We start from the raw sequence: 17224 nt of genomic DNA on the forward strand, positions 1-17224 counted from the left end.
TCAGAGGCTGACCCAGCTTCTGAGTCTCTGCTTCCAGAACAGCAGCTTTGGGCTCCCTGCCCACGGCTACTATGGGGTAAGACAGCTCTTGGCGAAGGCCTGACAGCTTCTGTCTGGTCTTTGCACAGCATTCTTGTGCCAGCTGTGTCTGCAGAAGGGACACATGAAAGAGGCAAAAGGCTGAGCTCAGGCAAGCCCACGCTGTTAGGACCATCCGTAACTCCATGGTACCAGCTGTCAGGGAAGATGCTCCCTCTAACTCCGGTCCTGACAAACACTTTGTCTTTGTGGAATGGGAAGTAACAGGTTCCCAGAGTCCTCCTGAACTGAACTTAGATTACCAACAACTCAAGTTTCTTTCTGGCATACCATTCACATGTACAACACTGACACATGAAATGTGTATTAAAGGCAGAGGTTCCTTTTCTTTTCAAAAGAGAGATTTGGACTACTGACACCTTAGTTGCAAATGCTTTTTCCTCAGCAGGAGGACTACTGGTTACACAAGGTAGCGAAGAACCGTTCTGTTACGACCTAGTTTAAAAACTTGACAGCTAGCACATGAAAAGGGAGCAAACTCTCATTTTTCCTAACTTAAAGGCATTTCAGAAATGAGCAGAGCATAATTTGATGAACAAAGCCCGGGGGGAAATGAGCCTTAAAGGACTGCCGAGGCCTTGAAAATCCTCAAACTCTTGTTATTTCCCGGCAACATGGAGTTGTGCCTGCTGGGCTTTTTGGTGGGAGGGACCCAGCTGCTCTCTCCTCCTGCAGTCTGTCCCATTCATGCTGCAAAACAGGGAGGAAAAGATGCAATAATCCCATCTGTGTATGTTTGGGTTTTGTACTGTAAGTCCTGCTCCAGTGGCAAAGGGCTGGATTGTGAGCTTTGAGCGGAAAGCTCTGGCTGTTCGGCTGCCCTCCCTGTGCGGACCTTTACTGTCACCGCGGTTCCGCCCTTCCGGCCCCGGTGCCCCCGTTCCCCCCCGCCGAGACTCCGGTGCCGGGACCGTTTCCCCCCGCTCCTTCTCCCCCCGCCGCCCCGGGGCGCGGGTCGCCCGCAGCGTTCTCCGGGGCCGTTAACAGTCCCCGAGCGTCCGCGCTGGAGCGGAGCGCGGCGGGGCGGCCTCTCCCCCCCGGCAGCACCGCGGCCCCGCCGGCGCGGAGCGAGAAGGGCAGCGCTGCCCCAGAGCGGCCCTGGCGGCCCCGCCTCTCCCGCCGTCGCGCCCGGAGGGCAGGAGGAGCCGGCGCGGCCGGCGCCAGGCCCCGGCCCGGGGCCGCCTGAGCGCGGGGCAGCCCCCGCCGCGGGGGGGGCCCGGCCCGGCTGCCGAGCCCTCGGGGATGGCGGCGGGGGCCGGGGAGGCGGCGCGGGGCCAGGCCGCGCTGCAGCGGCGGCTGCAGAGCGCGCAGGAGGCGCAGCACCGCCAGGCGCTGCTGGTGCGGAAGCTGCAGGCCAAGGTGAGGAGCGGGGCCGCCGTCCGGGGGGAGCCGCCCGGGGCCGGGGTGCTCGGGGGGCGGAGGCGCGGCCCCGGCGGGGCCCTCCCCGGGGCCCTCCCCGGCGCTGCCGCGGGCGGGACGGCGCCGAGCCGGAGCAGGGCCCGGCGGTGGTCGCGGCACTGCTGCAAGGCCATCCTGCTCCTCTTGCCCCTGCTTGGCTTCTGCAGCTGAGCAGAAGCGCATGTTCTGTGCTGGCTGGGCAGGACTGTGCTCATGGTACACAATGTAAGATCTATACTTTTTCATCAAAAGTTCGGCCTGTGACTTTAACTCTCAGTGGAGAGAAACTGCGGACTTGTTTAGTGGTTCTTTGAAACGGTATCTCTGTACGGAAAGATTAACAAACCTTGAACAAGTTCATTAAGAACCAGCAAACACCAAGATCAGAGGAACTAGGAGCATCATCACCCAAGATAGAATCATAGAATCATTTAGGTTGGAAAAGCCCTTTAAGATCATCCAGTCCAACCATTAACCTACACTGCCAAGTCCACTCTAAACCAATCAAGGGTAGACTAGACTAAACCATGTCCCCAAGTGCCACCTCTGCCCGTTTTTTGAACACCTCCAGGGATGGTGAGTCCACCACCTCTCTGGGCAGCCTGTTCCAATGCTTGACTACCTTTTCCGTAAAGAAATTTTTCCTAATTTCCAACCTAAACCTCCCCTGGCGCAGCTTAAGCCCATTTCCTCTCGTCCTATCCCTAACTACTTGGGAGAAGAGACCAACACCCCCCTCACTGCCCCCTCCTTTCAGGGAGTTGTAGAGAGCGATCAGGTCTCCCCTCAGCCTCCTCTTCTCCAGGCTGAACACCCCCAGCTCCCTCAGCCGCTCCCCATCAGCCCTGTGCTCCAGACCCTTCACCAGCCTTATTGCCCTTCTCTGAACATGCTCCAGCACCTCAATGTCCTTCTTGTATTGAGGGGCCCAAAACTGGACACAGCATTCCAGGTGCGGCCTCACCAGTGCTGAGCACAGGGGGACAATCACCTCCCTGCTCCTGCTGGCCACACTATTCCTGATACAAGCCAGGATGCTGTTGGCCTTCTTGGCCACCTGGGCACACTGCTGGCTCCTGTTCAGCCGGCTGTCGACCAACACCCCCAGGTCCTTTTTGGCCAGGCAGCTTCCCAGCCACTCTTCCCCAAGCCTGTAGCACTGCATGGGGTTGTTGTGAGCCAAGTGCAGGACCCGACACTTGGCCCTGTTAAACCTCAACTAAGTGCAGATAAGTGCAGATAAACCAGTTAGGACTAGCACATACTGTAGCAAGGCTGTGCTAAGCTGCTCAGTAGGCCAGCTCGCGACTAGATATGCGAAAAGGATCTGGAGTTCATGGAAAGGACACGGCACGACCCCTCTACAAAGACCACTAGCGACCCCCAAGGGCCAACGACCCAAACCACCGAGCACGCACAACTGGGGAGAGGATATGTAAATACGTTCCGGGGATTCATTATCCTAAGACCACCTTTCCCAAGAAATATGATGAATATGTATATTTCTGTCCTACATAAATTGTATGTCTTTGGTTGTGCAGTATGCACGTTAGGTGGAAGTATCCCCCGTGCATCCGGTGCTGTAAATAAAGAATGCCTGCTTTCTAAAGCTCCAAGACGAGTTTTAGAGATTCTGTAAGCAGTAATTTTCGGTATCAGTCAAAACTACCTTTACGTGCTAAATATTGAAAAGCAATATTGAAAACTCATTTCTCTAACTTGAAGGACCCACTGGACTTTTAGCCCATTGGAAATACTAATTTGGGGTACATAGTGGCCATAGGCCCGGCATGGCTGTCTAAGTCTGTCTCATCATTCTGCTTGCCATCGCTTTCTTAGGATGAGCAGATGGCACTATGTGTAAAAGAAACCCTGTCTCAATCTTTTTAGTATTAGATAAAGTGAAGCTTCCCTATATCGTAATGACTTCTTGTTGACTCTATCGGCAGCACTGTGAAATGTACTGTGCTTGGGCTGTAAAGACTTAGAGAAAAGCTAACACAGGAGGAGCCGAGTCTGTTCCAAGCTGTATTCATTCATCTTCATTGTACGTATACATCTAGGTACTGCAGTACCGGCGTTGGTGTTGAGAGTTGGAGCAGCCACTGGAAGCAGGAGGGGTGAGTGTGCAGGTTGCTAACTAAATATAGTGTACGTAGCATTCGTTAAGGCAGACAAAAAGCTCCTGAAAGCAATGACAAAGGAAAACAAGATTTTGCTACTTGAGGATTTAAAGGAGCATTGTAAGTTTGCTTGTCAGTGTTTTGTCCAGTTGCCATTCTTAGAGCAGCCAGTAGTCCCAGAAATGCCAGTCCAGAAAACCCTATCAAGAAGTATTTTAATTGTGTGAAAGAGTGCTTTGTTGCTGGAGTAACATTTGTCCTAGGTCTCAGGAGAGGGCTATACTGTCTGTTACATTATATGGCTGTCCCTGAAAAAGAATCGGTTGAAACTTAGCGTTCCGGAAGGCAAGAATGCTGGTGTTCAACATACAGAGCTGGCTCTGTGCTTTTCTTTCTGCTTCATGGATTAAGTAAACCTAGGAAATGAAGGGTAGGAGAGTATTCCCAGGCTTCAAGTCTAAATGAGCGCTCACAGTCATGAGCTGAGGATACCTAGCTGTGAGTGTGCAACAGTGGGGGACTGAGGAGAGCTACTCGCATTAACACCCTTCGTCTCCGTAGTCACAACACTGTTATGCCTGGAAGAAGCCACGAGCTCCTGAGATACTGAACAAATGGAGGTGAAAGCTATGGATGCTAACAGTAATGAAGGGAATACAAGATTTGACTAAGTGTTTGCTTTCTTCTTAAGGGATCCCTTCCAGGCAGGTGGGAAGCTGCAGAAGACCACAGCCTGAAAAAACCATTGCTTCAGTTTGAAGAGGAGCATCAAAGGTAAAAGGAAGACACATTCCCTCATACTTGGTATCCTGGATGCTCATGGAAGTGAGGGGAAACCTGTCAGTGCTGCCTTGTCTGCCCAAGGGAAGCAGTTGGGCAAGCTGTTTTGAAAGGAGAAAGGTCCACAATCTGTTCTGTGGTGCAGTAATAGTGTTGTGTGCTGAATGGCTCTGTTTTGAGCGGGGACTTGTTCTGGGTGACCTCCAAAGGTCCCTTTCCAGCTTAAATTATTCTATGAATCAGTAGGTGAGCTACTCAGCAGAGCCTCATTTTAGGTTGAGAATGAAGCCCTGAATGAATGAAGCCCCCCCTGTTTGGTTTTACCTGAATGGCATATCCTGTGCTTGTATCAGAGTCTTCCAGTAGAGCACTTGGCACCACAGGCATCTTCTGCCCTATTTTTTCCTCTGCCCAAGAGATAAATTATGTGTGGTGTAAAAGGCGTCTGTGTGCTGTGTTACATATGTTGCCAGCTAAGGTGGGAGAAGCATAACTCCTGTTTTGATCCAGAAACTGAGTTTTGTGCTTGTTCACAGGGCAGCAGTTCTTGAAATTATGTTCATTAAATGTTTCCTGGGTGGGATATTAGTATGTGGCCCCAAAGTTATTAGCCTGCAGTGCTTGACTTTTCAGTTGAAAGTTTCATATAAAGCTGTTTCCCCTATGTATATGGTGCTGTCTTTGTGGTCTGCAGTTTACTGGGTCAATAAGGTGGGGTCTTTGCTACAGGTCTTACACAGCGTATAGGACAGGGAGAGGCTTAACAAGAAGGTGAGGGCAGCAGTGGATGCAACATTGCAAGGGACAAGGACATGGAAACTTAGGAGAGTGGAGGAAGAGAGGTGGTCAGGACAATGACAGAGAAAGATGATGCATCCAGTGATTGGGCAGCATGAAGGGGAGGCAAGATGTTAACTGTGGGCATCATCAAAATTGAAGAGGAAGGGGGAACCAAAGTTGTAGATGGAAATTGAAGGCTCAAAGCAAGGAGAAGCAAATGAGTTTGCCGTAACAGAGATGTCACTTTAATCCTAGAAAGCACTTTTAGTACCTCTCTGACAACAAAGTCAGTGTTGAAAGAGTTGGAAAATGACGGGGATGCTGCTTGTGGCTAGCAATTGTTCAGTGACCTTATTGCTGCTTCTCCCTTTCCAAGGTGTGAGAATCTGGCAGAAGTGAACGCTCTCTTGTGGGAGCACCTTGATAAAGTGAATGAGGTTAATTAAGCCCTCAAAGAAGATGTTGGAAAACTGACGGCAGATTGGATGAGGCCCTGGGAGGAGCTGGAATTGAAGGAGAGTGAATGGCGCAATGAACGTGAGGTAAGGATAAGCTACGGGAATGTCAGACGTGATGCCAGAGTGGAGTGAGAATGCATTTTATTTCTGGCATAGAGGACTTGCTGTGTGAAAGTTGTGGCTACATTGAGGATGTATTGGTGTTGACTAGCAGAAGACAGGGCTGTGGGATGGAGGAGTGTCAGCAAATTGTGATGGAAGTTGCCCACCTGCTGTGACCTTACTTCTCAGTCTTAAAGGCAAATGTTTGCTGTTGTTGGGCACTGTAGGGCAGTCGTGCATGAATGCTCATTTTTTTAATAGTTCCTAAATCTCTGTCTACAGCAGTGGAGACCAGAGAGGTCTGTGTGTTTTGACATTTAGAGTAGCCAACAGAAGAACAAGACAGGCCTCCCTTACCAGTAGGCTGTTGTAAGCAAATCTGACACTGGTCTTTGAGGGGCTTGTTTTTGTCTTCCTCCACCAAGACTGTTAGACACCTCTGCAAGGCGAGATGATGAATCATGATCAGTTTGCTTTGCTGATATCCACTTCTGCAGGAGAAGTGTGGATGTTCCCTTCTTTGAAGTCAGGTGGCAGGTCTACTGAGGATGCTTATGTGGTGCCTATTTGGTCCTTAATGCTCCTGTTGGAATTGTTATTAAAGGAGACCTGGTGATGATGGTTGTACTCTCTCCTATCTGAAAGACTTGTACAGTGATGGTGAAGGCTGAATTGGCATTTCTTTTTGTCTTTGCATGTTTAGCTTTATGTCAGCTGCTTGAGGGATGAACATAACCGTCTACTCAGCCTATGGCATCAGGTGGTAACTTTCTGCCATCATTTTCTGGAAATGAAGGCTGCCGCTGAACAGTGAGTAGAAGTTAAGGCTAGATCTCTTGCAGAAAAAATGTAGCTTCCCTTCACACCTGCTTTTTGAGCCTTGATGTTACTTTAGTTGCGGCTAAAGATACAATTTCTCCTTTGGTAGTCTGAAGCAATGCCATTAAGCATGCTTTAGGCTATTTTCAGAATAATTTTGTTTGATGCTGGTTTTCAGATAAAACTGAGGGGCTTGGGCTATAAGCAATGCAGAGGCCCTGAGTAGGTGAACTTGACTATGTTGATGTCTGGGCATATTAATACAGACACAGGCATATGGGGACACATTGGAAGAGACTCACCAAAGCTATGCATGCAGCATGTAGAGCGGTCCCTTTTATAGAGTGATTAAAGCCTGCCTTAGATCTCACTGGCTTTCTTTTCCCACTGCTCCTGATGGGAAGATCATTCATGAATATATGTATTTTTTTTCTCTTCTCCTTTCCAGCTTACGTTTATTCTGGTCAGTTTGCATCCACTTACTCCTGTACCAACATTGCTGAGAGAAAGAATAGCTTCTCTACCCTGTTATTGCATTTATCCGATTTATTTTGCTTAGTTTGATACCTCCTTTTTATGATTGTTTTCTTGTTCTTGGGCTCTCTGAGGTTCCTTCCTCACAGTTGTCTTCTATGCAAACAAAAGTAGTGTAGCCGTAATAGTACATTCTTCTGGTGTCAGCATGCAATTTCAAACTCTGGGTTACTGTCAGCCATTTACCTTATTTGTCCTGGTTTCGGCTGGGATAGAGTTAATTTTCTTCCTAGCAGCAGGCATAGTGCTGTGTTTTGGATTTAGTAGGAGAAGAATGTTGATAACATGCTGATGCTTTTAGTTGTTGCTGAGTACTGCTTATGCTAGTCAAGGACTTTTTCAGCTTCCCATGCTCTGCCAGGCGCACGGGAAACTGGGAGGGGGCACAGCCAGAATAGTTGATCCAAACTGACCAAAGGGCTATTCCATACCATATGACGTCATGCTCAGTATATAAACTGGGGGGGGGTGGCTGGGGAGCAGCGATCGCTGCTCGGGAACTGTCTGGGTATCGGTCGGCGGGTGGTGAGCAATTGCATTGTGCATCACTTGCTTCGTGTATCATTATTATTATTATCACTATTATACTGTTGCTATTAGCATTACTATTTTACTTTATTTCAATTATTAAACTGTTCTTATCTCACCCCAGTAGTGTTTCTCACTCTTACTCCTCCGATTCTCTCCCCCATCCCATCGGGGTAGGGGGAGTGAGCGAGCGGCTGCATGGTGCTTAGTTGCTGGCTGGGGCTAAACCACGACAGTCCTTTTTGGCGCCCAACGTGGGGCCCGAAGGGTTTGAGATAACAACAGATTAACCAGAGTGTATTAAGGAGTCTGTTAACAGTTGCCGGTCACGATATTAGTTCATCTGATCTGCACCATGTTCTTTTTTTTGCAGCACGCATTAAAGCTTGTTGTCAGTTTGTGTAGTGTGCTATGCTCTGCAGTGATTCATGATCTTTTGCTTTGGAGGCTCCTTATCAAAACCCTGACCTTGAGCATTCTTTGGTATTTGGGTTTCATACAGAAGTCACTACTGTACTTCGGGTACTACCTCATAGAGAGAGTTAGCAATTATACTTCTTACTCTGAGAGGCTTGTTGTGGAGGAAATACAGAATGGCACCTTTGCTGCTTTCTTCTATGATGTTTCCTCCTTCATTACAACAACTTTCCAGTATCTTGAACACCCCTGGGCAGTTAAGATACTTCTATTGATACTTCTTGGGAATGTTGTTTCCGTTTTGATAAAGGTCAGTAAGCAGTTTAAAAATATCATCCAGAGATCTACCCCAAGGCTGGATAGTTATGAGTGGCAGGGTGTGTGGGATCGTATGCGCAAGTACCTAGGGCAGTGGGGACCTCCAGTGTTTTGGAACTTCACCCCTGAACAAGTGCAGAATCCTGAAGAATTAGTAAAGTATTTGGAAGAAGTATGTTGTCACCCTGGTAGCTCCAGAGAGACACAAATCATTGCAACATGCTGGGGACTGGCCCATGCCTATCGAGCCGTGGTCAACACTAATCAGTACCCTCAAAAGAAAGAGAAGGTCTCTGGATCTGATGACAAAACAACAAGCACTGTGGCTACTCAAACCCCCACTACAGGCCCTGCGGCTACTCCAACCCCCACTACAGGCCTTGCAGCTACTCAAACCCCTGCCCCAGGCACTGTGGCTACTCCAGCCACAGCCATGAGCACTGCGGCTACTCAAACCACAGCCATGGGCACTGCGGCTACTCAAACCCCAGTGACAGACACTACGGCTAAACCAGAGAACCAACCTGCGCTGGTATCAGTTGCCCCTATACAGAAGAAAAAATACACGAGGAAATCAGTTCGTTTAGTAAGGGATGAAGATGAACCAGGGCCATCACAAGAACCAGAGGAGGAAGAACCCATAAATGAGATGGTGACCACCCGATCCCTATCCCTGAGTGAGCTGCGAGATATGCGAAAAGATTTCGGTCGTCATCCAGGCGAGCACATCATCACCTGGCTGCTCCGATGCTGGGATAACGGGGCCAGTAGCCTGGATTTAGAGGGTAGGGAAGCCAAGCAGCTGGGATCCCTTTCCAGGGAAGGGGGCATTGACAAAGCAATTGGAAAAGGGGCAAAACCGCTCAGCCTCTGGAGGCGACTTCTGTCAAGCGTGAAGGAAAGGTATCCCTTCAAGGAGGATGTTTTATACCGCCCAAGCAAATGGACCACCGTAGAGAAAGGTATCCAGTACCTGAGGGAATTAGGCGTGCTGGAGGTGATTTACAGTGACCTGAATGATGAGCAGTTACCCAAAGACCCAGATGAAGTCAGGTGCACACAATCCATGTGGCGGAAGGTGGTACGGAGCGCACCAGCATCGTATTCCAACTCGTTGGCAATACTAGCCTGGAAAGACGACGAGGCACCAACGGTGGATGAAGTGGCTAGACAACTCCGGGAATACGAAGAAAGGCTCTCTTCCTCCCTACGGGCCTGTGTCTCAGCTGTGGAAAAACTGTCTGAAAAAATATGCCAAGAGTTCCAACAACTCAGAGAGGATCTGTCCTACTCTCCACCTGCACGGACCAGTGTCTCAGCCATTAGGAGTCAACGTCCCTATGCTCAAGAGAGAGGATATAGAGGATACACACCACAGGGCACCCTGTGGTTTTACCTGCGTGATTATGGAGAGGACATGAGAAAGTGGGATGGAAAACCCACCTCAACCTTAGAGGCACGGGTGCGTGAGATGCAAGGAAAAACTATTAGAAAAGGCGGTTCTCCCAGGAAAATTGCAGCTCCAGTTTCCAGTGAGCAGTTCCCCAGACAGAGTAAGAGGGCTAATTTTACTTCCGACCTTGATCAGGGGACTTTTGATTCACATTTACAGGAAGTGAACAGCGAATACTGTGACCAGTGTTAGAGGGGCCCTGCCTCCAGCCAGGTGGAGGAAAGGGACAACTGGGTTTACTGGACTGTGTGGATTCGATGGCCTGGAACGTCAGACCCACAGGAGTATAAGGCTCTAGTGGACACTGGTGCACAGTGCACGCTAATGCCATCAAACTATAGAGGGGCAGAACCCCTTTGTATTTCTGGAGTGACAGGGGGATCCCAACAGCTAACTGTACTGGAAGCTGAAGTGAGCCTAACTGGGAATGAGTGGCAAAAGCACCCCATTGTGACTGGCCCAGACGCTCCGTGCATCCTTGGCATAGACTACCTCAGGAGAGGGTATTTCAAGGACCCAAAAGGGTACTAGTGGGCTTTTGGTATAGCTGCTTTGGAGACAGAGGAAATTAAACAGTTGTCCACCTTGCCCGGTCTCTCAGAGGACCCTTCGATTGTAGGGTTGCTGAAGGTTGAGGAACAACAGGTGCCGATTGCTACCACAAGTGTGCACAGGCGGCAATATCACACCAACCGAGACTCCCTGATTCCCATCCATAACCTGATTCGTCGACTGGAGAGCCAGGGAGTGATCAGCAAGACTCGCTCACCCTTTAACAGTCCCATATGGCCAGTGCGAAAGTCTAATGGGGAGTGGAGACTAACAGTGGACTATCGTGGCCTGAACGAAGTTACACCGCCGCTGAGTGCTGCCGTGCCAGACATGCTAGAACTTCAATATGAACTGGAGTCAAAGGCAGCTAAGTGGTATGCCACAATTGATATTGCTAATGCACTTTGGCAGCAGAGTGCAGGCCCCGGTTTGCTTTGACCTGGAGGGGTGTTCAGTACACCTGGAACCGACTGCCCCAGGGTTGGAAGCACAGCCCCACGTTGGGCGCCAAAAAGGACTGTCGTGGTTTAGCCCCAGCCAGCAACTAAGCACCACGCAGCCACTCGCTCACTCCCCCTACCCCGATGGGATGGGGGAGAGAATCGGAGGAGTAAGAGTGAGAAACACTCCTGGGTTGAGATAAGAACAGTTTAATAATTGAAATAAAGTAAAATAGTAATGCTAATAGTAACAGTATAATAATGATAATAATAATAATGATACACAAAGCAAGTGATGCACAATGCAATTGCTCACCACCCGCCGACCGATACCCAGACAGTTCCCGAGCAGCGATCGCTGCTCCCCAGCCACCCCCCCCCAGTTTATATACTGAGCATGACGTCATATGGTATGGAATAGCCCTTTGGTCAGTTTGGATCAACTATTCTGGCTGTGCCCCCTCCCAGTTTCCCGTGCGCCTGGCAGAGCATGGGAAGCTGAAAAAGTCCTTGACTAGCATAAGCAGTACTCAGCAACAGCTAAAAGCATCAGCATGTTATCAACATTCTTCTCCTACTAAATCCAAAACACAGCACTATGCCTGCTGCTAGGAAGAAAATTAACTCTATCCCAGCCGAAACCAGGACAATTATAAGCTTTCCTTAATGTGTGGAGTATGCCTTACCTTACTAGTTGATACTTGAAGCCTTTTGGCTGTTCCATACATTTCTTCTTATCTCTGCAGGGAAAATAGACTCATTCCTCAACCATCAAATAGACTCATTGCTCAACTATGAAGATGTGTCCTGATCCCAAAGTGTCAGATGAATGATTCGTCCCTAACGAAGGTGTCTTTTCTGCCAGCTTTTACTGTTGCTCAATTATGTGCTTCAAAAGTGAGTCAGCTGATAAAGATGGTGGTGTGAACATGATGTCTTTATCCTTCTTCAGAGATTTGTCAGAGCTGAGGACAGAGCAAATAAGGCTTTCTAGATCTATACTTGTACACTGCTCTCACCTAAACTCTGGCATACAGCTCTGGGAGTACATCACTCTGGGTATACCTGTCCTGAAGGATCAGGCACAGCAGCAAGTGGAACAGGAAATAAGCCAGAAGTCTTGGGAAGTGATGTGCTTACAAGTCAAGGGGGACCTGGAGAAGAAGGAGCTTCAGTACAGGTAAAGGTGTTTTAAACTTTGCTATTACCAATGTTACCTTTTGTGGCTGCTTCTTCGATTCATAGATGGGCTGTGTTCACGTTTAAAACACACCCATTCTGCCCAGCCTTGTTTCTCTCCCTAGTCAAACTATTGCCTTCAACAGAATGGGTAGAAAAAAACCATCAGACTGACAGGAGCTCTTCTGAGTAAGGCAAGACTGGAAAAGAGCTTGCAGTGGTTTTGCTGTTAACTGATTCTTGGTGAGAAATTGAGACCAGCATAAAGAGAGCTCTGTCTCTTGTACAGCCCTTTTGCTACCCAGGGCTGTGCTAAAGGAGTTATTGTGGGAATTTTAATCTGGACTTTAAAAGTCTGTCTTACCCAAAGAAGAACTTTGGAAAGTCTTGTATCCAATGTATGAAAGAGGAGAGAGGGAACTAACAGGCAGGAAGCTGTTGAGAGTACCTGAACTGTTCAGCAATGTTCTGTGATTTCTGGAAGCTTGTTTTACTTTCTCAGTGATGAATGTTTCACTTACATCAGTGACAAAGAGAGATGCAGCTGTAGTCAGGAAATTCCAGCATTCTTTAGGTGTAAATAGAAAGCTGTTGGAAACCATTCAGACTGACATATCTGGGACATCCCCCTGTATTCGGCTGCACCTGGAATACTGTGTGCAGTTTTGGGCCCCTCACTACAAGAAAGACATTGAGGTGCTGGATTGTGTCCAAAGAAAAGCAACAAAGCTGGTGAAGGGTCTAGAGAACAAGACTTATGAGGAGCAGCTGAGGGAAATGGGGTGGTTTAGTCTGGAGAAGAGGAGGCTGAGGGGAGACCTTATTGTTCTCTACAACTCCCTGAAAGGAGGTTGTAGTGAGGTGGGTGTTGGTCTCTTCTCCCAAGTAGTTAGCGATAGGACGAGAGGAAATGGGCTTAAGCTGCGCCAGGGGAGGTTTAGATTGGATATTAGGAGAAATTTCTTCACAGAAAGAGTAGTCAATCATTGGAACAGGCTGCCCAGAGAGGTGGTGGAGTCACCACCCCTGGAGGTATTTAGAAGATGTGTAGACTGTGGTGCTTAGGGACATGGTTTGGTGGTGGACTTGGCAGTGTCAAGTTTACGGTTGGACTGGATGATCTTAAAGGTCTCTTCCAACCTAAATGATTCTATGATTCTGTACTCTTGGTTTTGGAAATGAGAATGTTTTTACATTAAAAACTTGTTTGTCTTTCCCCTTCTCATAGACTGAACGACTTAGCTGCACTTGAAGGAAAACATTCACTATTACGGAGTGAGTTGGTAGTCGCAAGAGAGACACTGGAGGAATCGCACCTTCAGAGAGATCCGCTGAAGCAAGAGAAACATGAGCTTACCATGGCACTGGAAAAGGTATGGTCACCTTATTCCTAGTGGGCTGCCCTTGTAGGAGAGGGAGTTGTGATAGCAAGACCACCACAGATGCCATTTCTGGCAGTAGAAGATGGGGACAGTGTTCTCCTTGGAAAATGGTGATCAGACCACACAGGCTCTTTGGTGTAACTAGTCCCCACATGCTTATTGGGAACACTGAACTGAGAGTATGTCAGAGACACAAAAGGGGATCTGGAGTTGCTGCTTAAAGTCAGGAATTTTCCTGTCTTCATTTTCATTTGTTATGTCTCTTCAGGCAGAGCAGTCAGTAGCAGAGTTGACGGGGGCTCAGAATAAGTATCTGATCTACATGTTGCAACAGCAACGATGAGCAGTATTAATGAAGTCCTTGCGTTGGATAAAGTGCAACTGAAGAAACTTGTGTTGCAGGTGAGCAGAGTTGCCAAAGATCTTGCCAGGTGTTTGTCTCCAACTGCTGCTTCTTTTCAGACTTCATGCCTTCAGACAGTGTGACTGTCTGAATATGGAAATGTTCCTTTTTCCATCCAAGCCAAACCTTCTACACAGTAAATATTACTGTATTTTATTTTCTGTGTGCTTCTGTGATTGTAGCTGGAGCAAGAGAATGACATTCTGTCAGGTAAAGTGGACAAGATGGAGAGAGCAAAGATCTCTGACCAGGAGAAGCTGAACTTGTGTGAAGAGCTCTGCACAGAGAAGCCCACCTGGAGCAACTGCTGAAGAAAGCAGAGGAGCAACAGGAGGGGCTGTGGGTAGAGCTGAGGATACTGGCAGAGAAGAAGGCAGAAACCCAAGAGAAACTCAGTCAAGTGAGACCAAAAGCCTGGTGCTTCTGGGTGGGCCACAGAGTCCCTGGGCAGCTCCCCTGGGCAGAGAATAAAGAGTTTTCTTCCAAGGGCTTGCTTGTGCCTACATTTATTCACGCCGGGCCATACTGTGTCTGGGCATTTTCCCTGCAGTGTTTTCCCCCGTCTTCCTCCCTCCTACAGCCTTGGTCAGGCTAAGACCCAGTTTTACAGGGAATCTTAAGTGGGGAAGCAGAAAGCAGCCAAAGTTTTTGCCTTGTTTAGGAAGCTTTGTGGCCTGGAGCCTTCTCAGGAGAGTCCTGTGGAGACTTCAGAGGAGAGTCCTACAGAAAGTCCTATGAAGGGTCCCCTGAAGGGTCTCTTGGAGGGTCTTGCTCCATCTCTCTGGAGGGCCGGTGGGGGTGGAAGTGGCCCTGGCACAAACGCTGCACCGGGGTTTTTGAGGGGTTTTGGGGCCAAGCCCCTGTCCGGCCAGGGTGAGCAGAGGCAGCCCCGTCCCATCCCATCCCATCCCATCCCATCCCATCCCATCCCATCCCATCCCCGGCTGCTCCTCGCTGGGGCTGGGCAGCCTCTGCTGCTCTCGGCGCGAGTCGGGCTGAGAAACCTTAGTGAGTTCGAGGACGCTACAGATACTCCACATCAAACCCAGAGAAAAGGCAAATCCGCTGCCAGTGCCAAAAAGCTGACGAAAATTTGCAGTTACCGGAGCATGCCTCGTTCCTGCATTGGTCCCTTGGTAGTCACATATGTTTTCCTTTCAGGTAAAAGAATGAACTTTCATCTAGGATAAATTAAGAGCTGCCGTTAACTTTCGTTAGGGTCAAGTGTTTCTTTTCTGCTTGTTCATACTAGTTTTATGGGCAAGTTGGAAATAGCCTTTTATTTTTCTATGCATAACTAAATTTTTAGTAATATGTGGTGTCAGTATAGTTAACTTTTGAGCACCTAGATGCACAGTAGAAGCGTAATGAATGAAACATGATGGAAACTGATGCTTAAACTTGATTTTTATTTGTTTGTTTGTTTGTTTTCATTAGAGTGTTGCTGGCATGTTGTGCTGTGGCTCAATCCACATTCTGTTCCCTGGAACCTTCCATCTAGGATTTTTAAGTAAAAGAAGTTTGTCCTTCCAACAAAGGACTAGTCATTCATAGGATTGAGGTGTAGACTTGGAGAGTCTGTTAAGTACATGATCAGAATTGAAGCCAAATTTCACTTAACGTGCTGCTGTTTGTCTTCACTTTCATTAACTTCCCCACCACTCTCCTGTGGTTGGGAGCTCTGAATCATAATTTTTTTTCAGTCTCCAACACATTCTTTTTCCCCAAGGGGAGGCTATGTTTAAAAGTTAATTAGTTTCCTCACAAATGCGTTGGTCAATAAAACTGAATTATGGTTATTAAAACCACAAGAATGACACCAGTCTTAGAGATCTGGACTATTTCTGAAAGTGTATTCGTCACATACAAATGCCATGGGGATACAGATCGCCTGCGCTTCATGCTCTGACAAGACAATATGGCAAGACAGGGATAAGCTCCGAAAGATAAAAAGATACAATGTCATGGTTTTGGTTTGTTGTTGCTTGTTTTTTCTGTGTTGGGTTTTGATGTCCGGGGTTGTTTTGGTTTTGTTTTGTTTGTTTTTGTTGTGTGTGGTTTGGTTTTTCTTTTAAAGAGTGCAGTGTTGACCGGTGGCAGCCTGCAGGGCTCTGTTGCCGCCTGACCTCTCCTTCTCTGCTCTTTCCCTCCTCTTCCGTGGCTGCAATTTTCACTTGGATAACTTAGAAGAGCAGTGAAGTTACTTGCCTGTGTCCATGTGGTGGTAATAGCAGGAAGGTAAATGCTTGAACCAGTAGCGAGTCACTTGGCTACAAGCAGAATTTCTGAAGGCAGAACAGCAGTAACAAGAAGCAAATAGCAAGTTACCAGAAATGTGCGTGTGTCAAACACATTGAAGTTTTATTGCCAAATGTTGTTTGGCAATATGTTCCAAATGGCTATTTTTGGTAAGCATAAATTTTTCAGGAAATTCAGGGTCATGTGTGGAAAAATAGGTCCCTCTGTCTATGTGTCCTGCTACGTAAATAGCATGGGAGGATAGGCTGTGCAGTGGCGGGGCCGTTGTTCCCTGCTCTCAATACTGCCATAGTGGTGTTGCAATATTTCGACCTAACAGATGGGTTGAGGAATGGAAGGAGAATGCCTGTTTTCTGTAAAGGCTCTAAATGCCCACCCTTTGTCTGCTGCTTTCCTGTGCGTGAGATGAAGCTGTTTTATTTTTCTCCCTTGTTCTTGGTCTAAATATTTCTGAAGCTGTTGCTGCTGTGGGTTTGCAATTTGTGTTACTGCATTTTTGTAGGGTTCTAGTTATGGATCACTTCTACTGTGGTGAAGTGTCAAGATACGGTTTTCAGTTTAAAGCTTCAGAAACTACGTTCACTGAAATCAGTAACATATGGCGTAAGTGAAATTAATCTTGCACGTGCAGCTGTGCTTGTAGGGACCTTCAGTGGCTCCCTGTCAAAACAGCAAGGTGTGCGTGGACATCCGTAGGATTGTGCTCTGGGTCTCAGTGTGTTATGTATTTTTGTGGTTGGAAGATGGAATAGAGCATGTGCCTGTGAAATCTAAGGACAGTCAAAAGGTGGAAGAAGGGACCCTAAGCAGGTTTGGTGGCACAACTGCAGTTTTAAAAGATCTTGAGTGTTTGGAGAAACGGCATGAAAAAAATCATTCCTTTTTTGCAAGGAGGCAGTTCACAAGGACAGATGCGTTGCTGTACTCTTTAATGAAATATTCAACTTGGGACATATTGGGCGAGGAATTCTTGGCTATACTTAGGCTTGAGAAAATGTGTGTAGATACCTATGTTTGTCATCTGTGTGTGTCTAGGAAAGTGAGTTCTAGTGAAGCTAAAGCTGCCAGTGAGTCAAAAAAACGCGTGTTTGTCTAAAAAATGCAAAAGCTCCAGTGGCCTGTATCAACAGCTGTACCAAAGATGATGCAAAATTCTTTTTCCTCAACTCAGTTGTAGTCTACTAAACATAAAATGAGGTC

General features: G+C 47.8%; 1 protein-coding gene across 3 annotated transcripts; it reads left to right on the plus strand.

Moving 5' to 3' along the window:
• The first annotated feature begins 1420 nt into the window (after positions 1-1420).
• LOC142594886 (centrosome-associated protein CEP250-like) lies at positions 1421-15564 on the plus strand. 3 transcript variants are annotated; one of them, XM_075721227.1, is made up of 10 exons: positions 1421-1458; positions 3561-3617; positions 4312-4394; positions 5557-5722; positions 6444-6550; positions 11548-11981; positions 13209-13353; positions 13631-13764; positions 13948-14165; positions 15203-15564. In XM_075721227.1, exons 6-8 carry the CDS (start codon positions 11686-11688, stop codon positions 13703-13705), a joined length of 516 nt encoding a protein of 171 aa, XP_075577342.1. In that variant the 5' UTR covers positions 1421-1458; positions 3561-3617; positions 4312-4394; positions 5557-5722; positions 6444-6550; positions 11548-11685; the 3' UTR covers positions 13706-13764; positions 13948-14165; positions 15203-15564. The 3 variants fall into 3 exon arrangements, with proteins under 3 accessions (XP_075577342.1, XP_075577343.1, XP_075577341.1); XM_075721228.1 differs by lacking the exon at positions 15203-15564 and having other exon boundaries at positions 11548-11650; positions 11754-11981; positions 13948-14240; XM_075721226.1 differs by lacking the exon at positions 15203-15564 and having other exon boundaries at positions 13948-14240.
• The last annotated feature ends 1660 nt before the right edge of the window (positions 15565-17224 follow it).

The sequence above is a fragment of the Pelecanus crispus genome, chromosome 14 (assembly GCF_030463565.1).
Source record: "Pelecanus crispus isolate bPelCri1 chromosome 14, bPelCri1.pri, whole genome shotgun sequence".
Taxonomy (NCBI): Eukaryota; Metazoa; Chordata; class Aves; order Pelecaniformes; family Pelecanidae; genus Pelecanus; species Pelecanus crispus.

What these genes read in the sequence shown, in the direction of transcription:
- LOC142594886 (XM_075721227.1), top strand. Translation starts at nt 11,686, where the DNA reads ATGTGCTTCAAAAGTGAGTCAGCTGATAAAGATGGTGGTGTGAACATG. An exon ending in AAGAAGGAGCTTCAGTACAG is followed by an intron (nt 11,982 to 13,208) that starts GTAAAGGTGTTT and finishes CCCTTCTCATAG; the next exon opens with ACTGAACGACTTAGCTGCAC. An exon ending in TTACCATGGCACTGGAAAAG is followed by an intron (nt 13,354 to 13,630) that starts GTATGGTCACCT and finishes ATGTCTCTTCAG; the next exon opens with GCAGAGCAGTCAGTAGCAGA.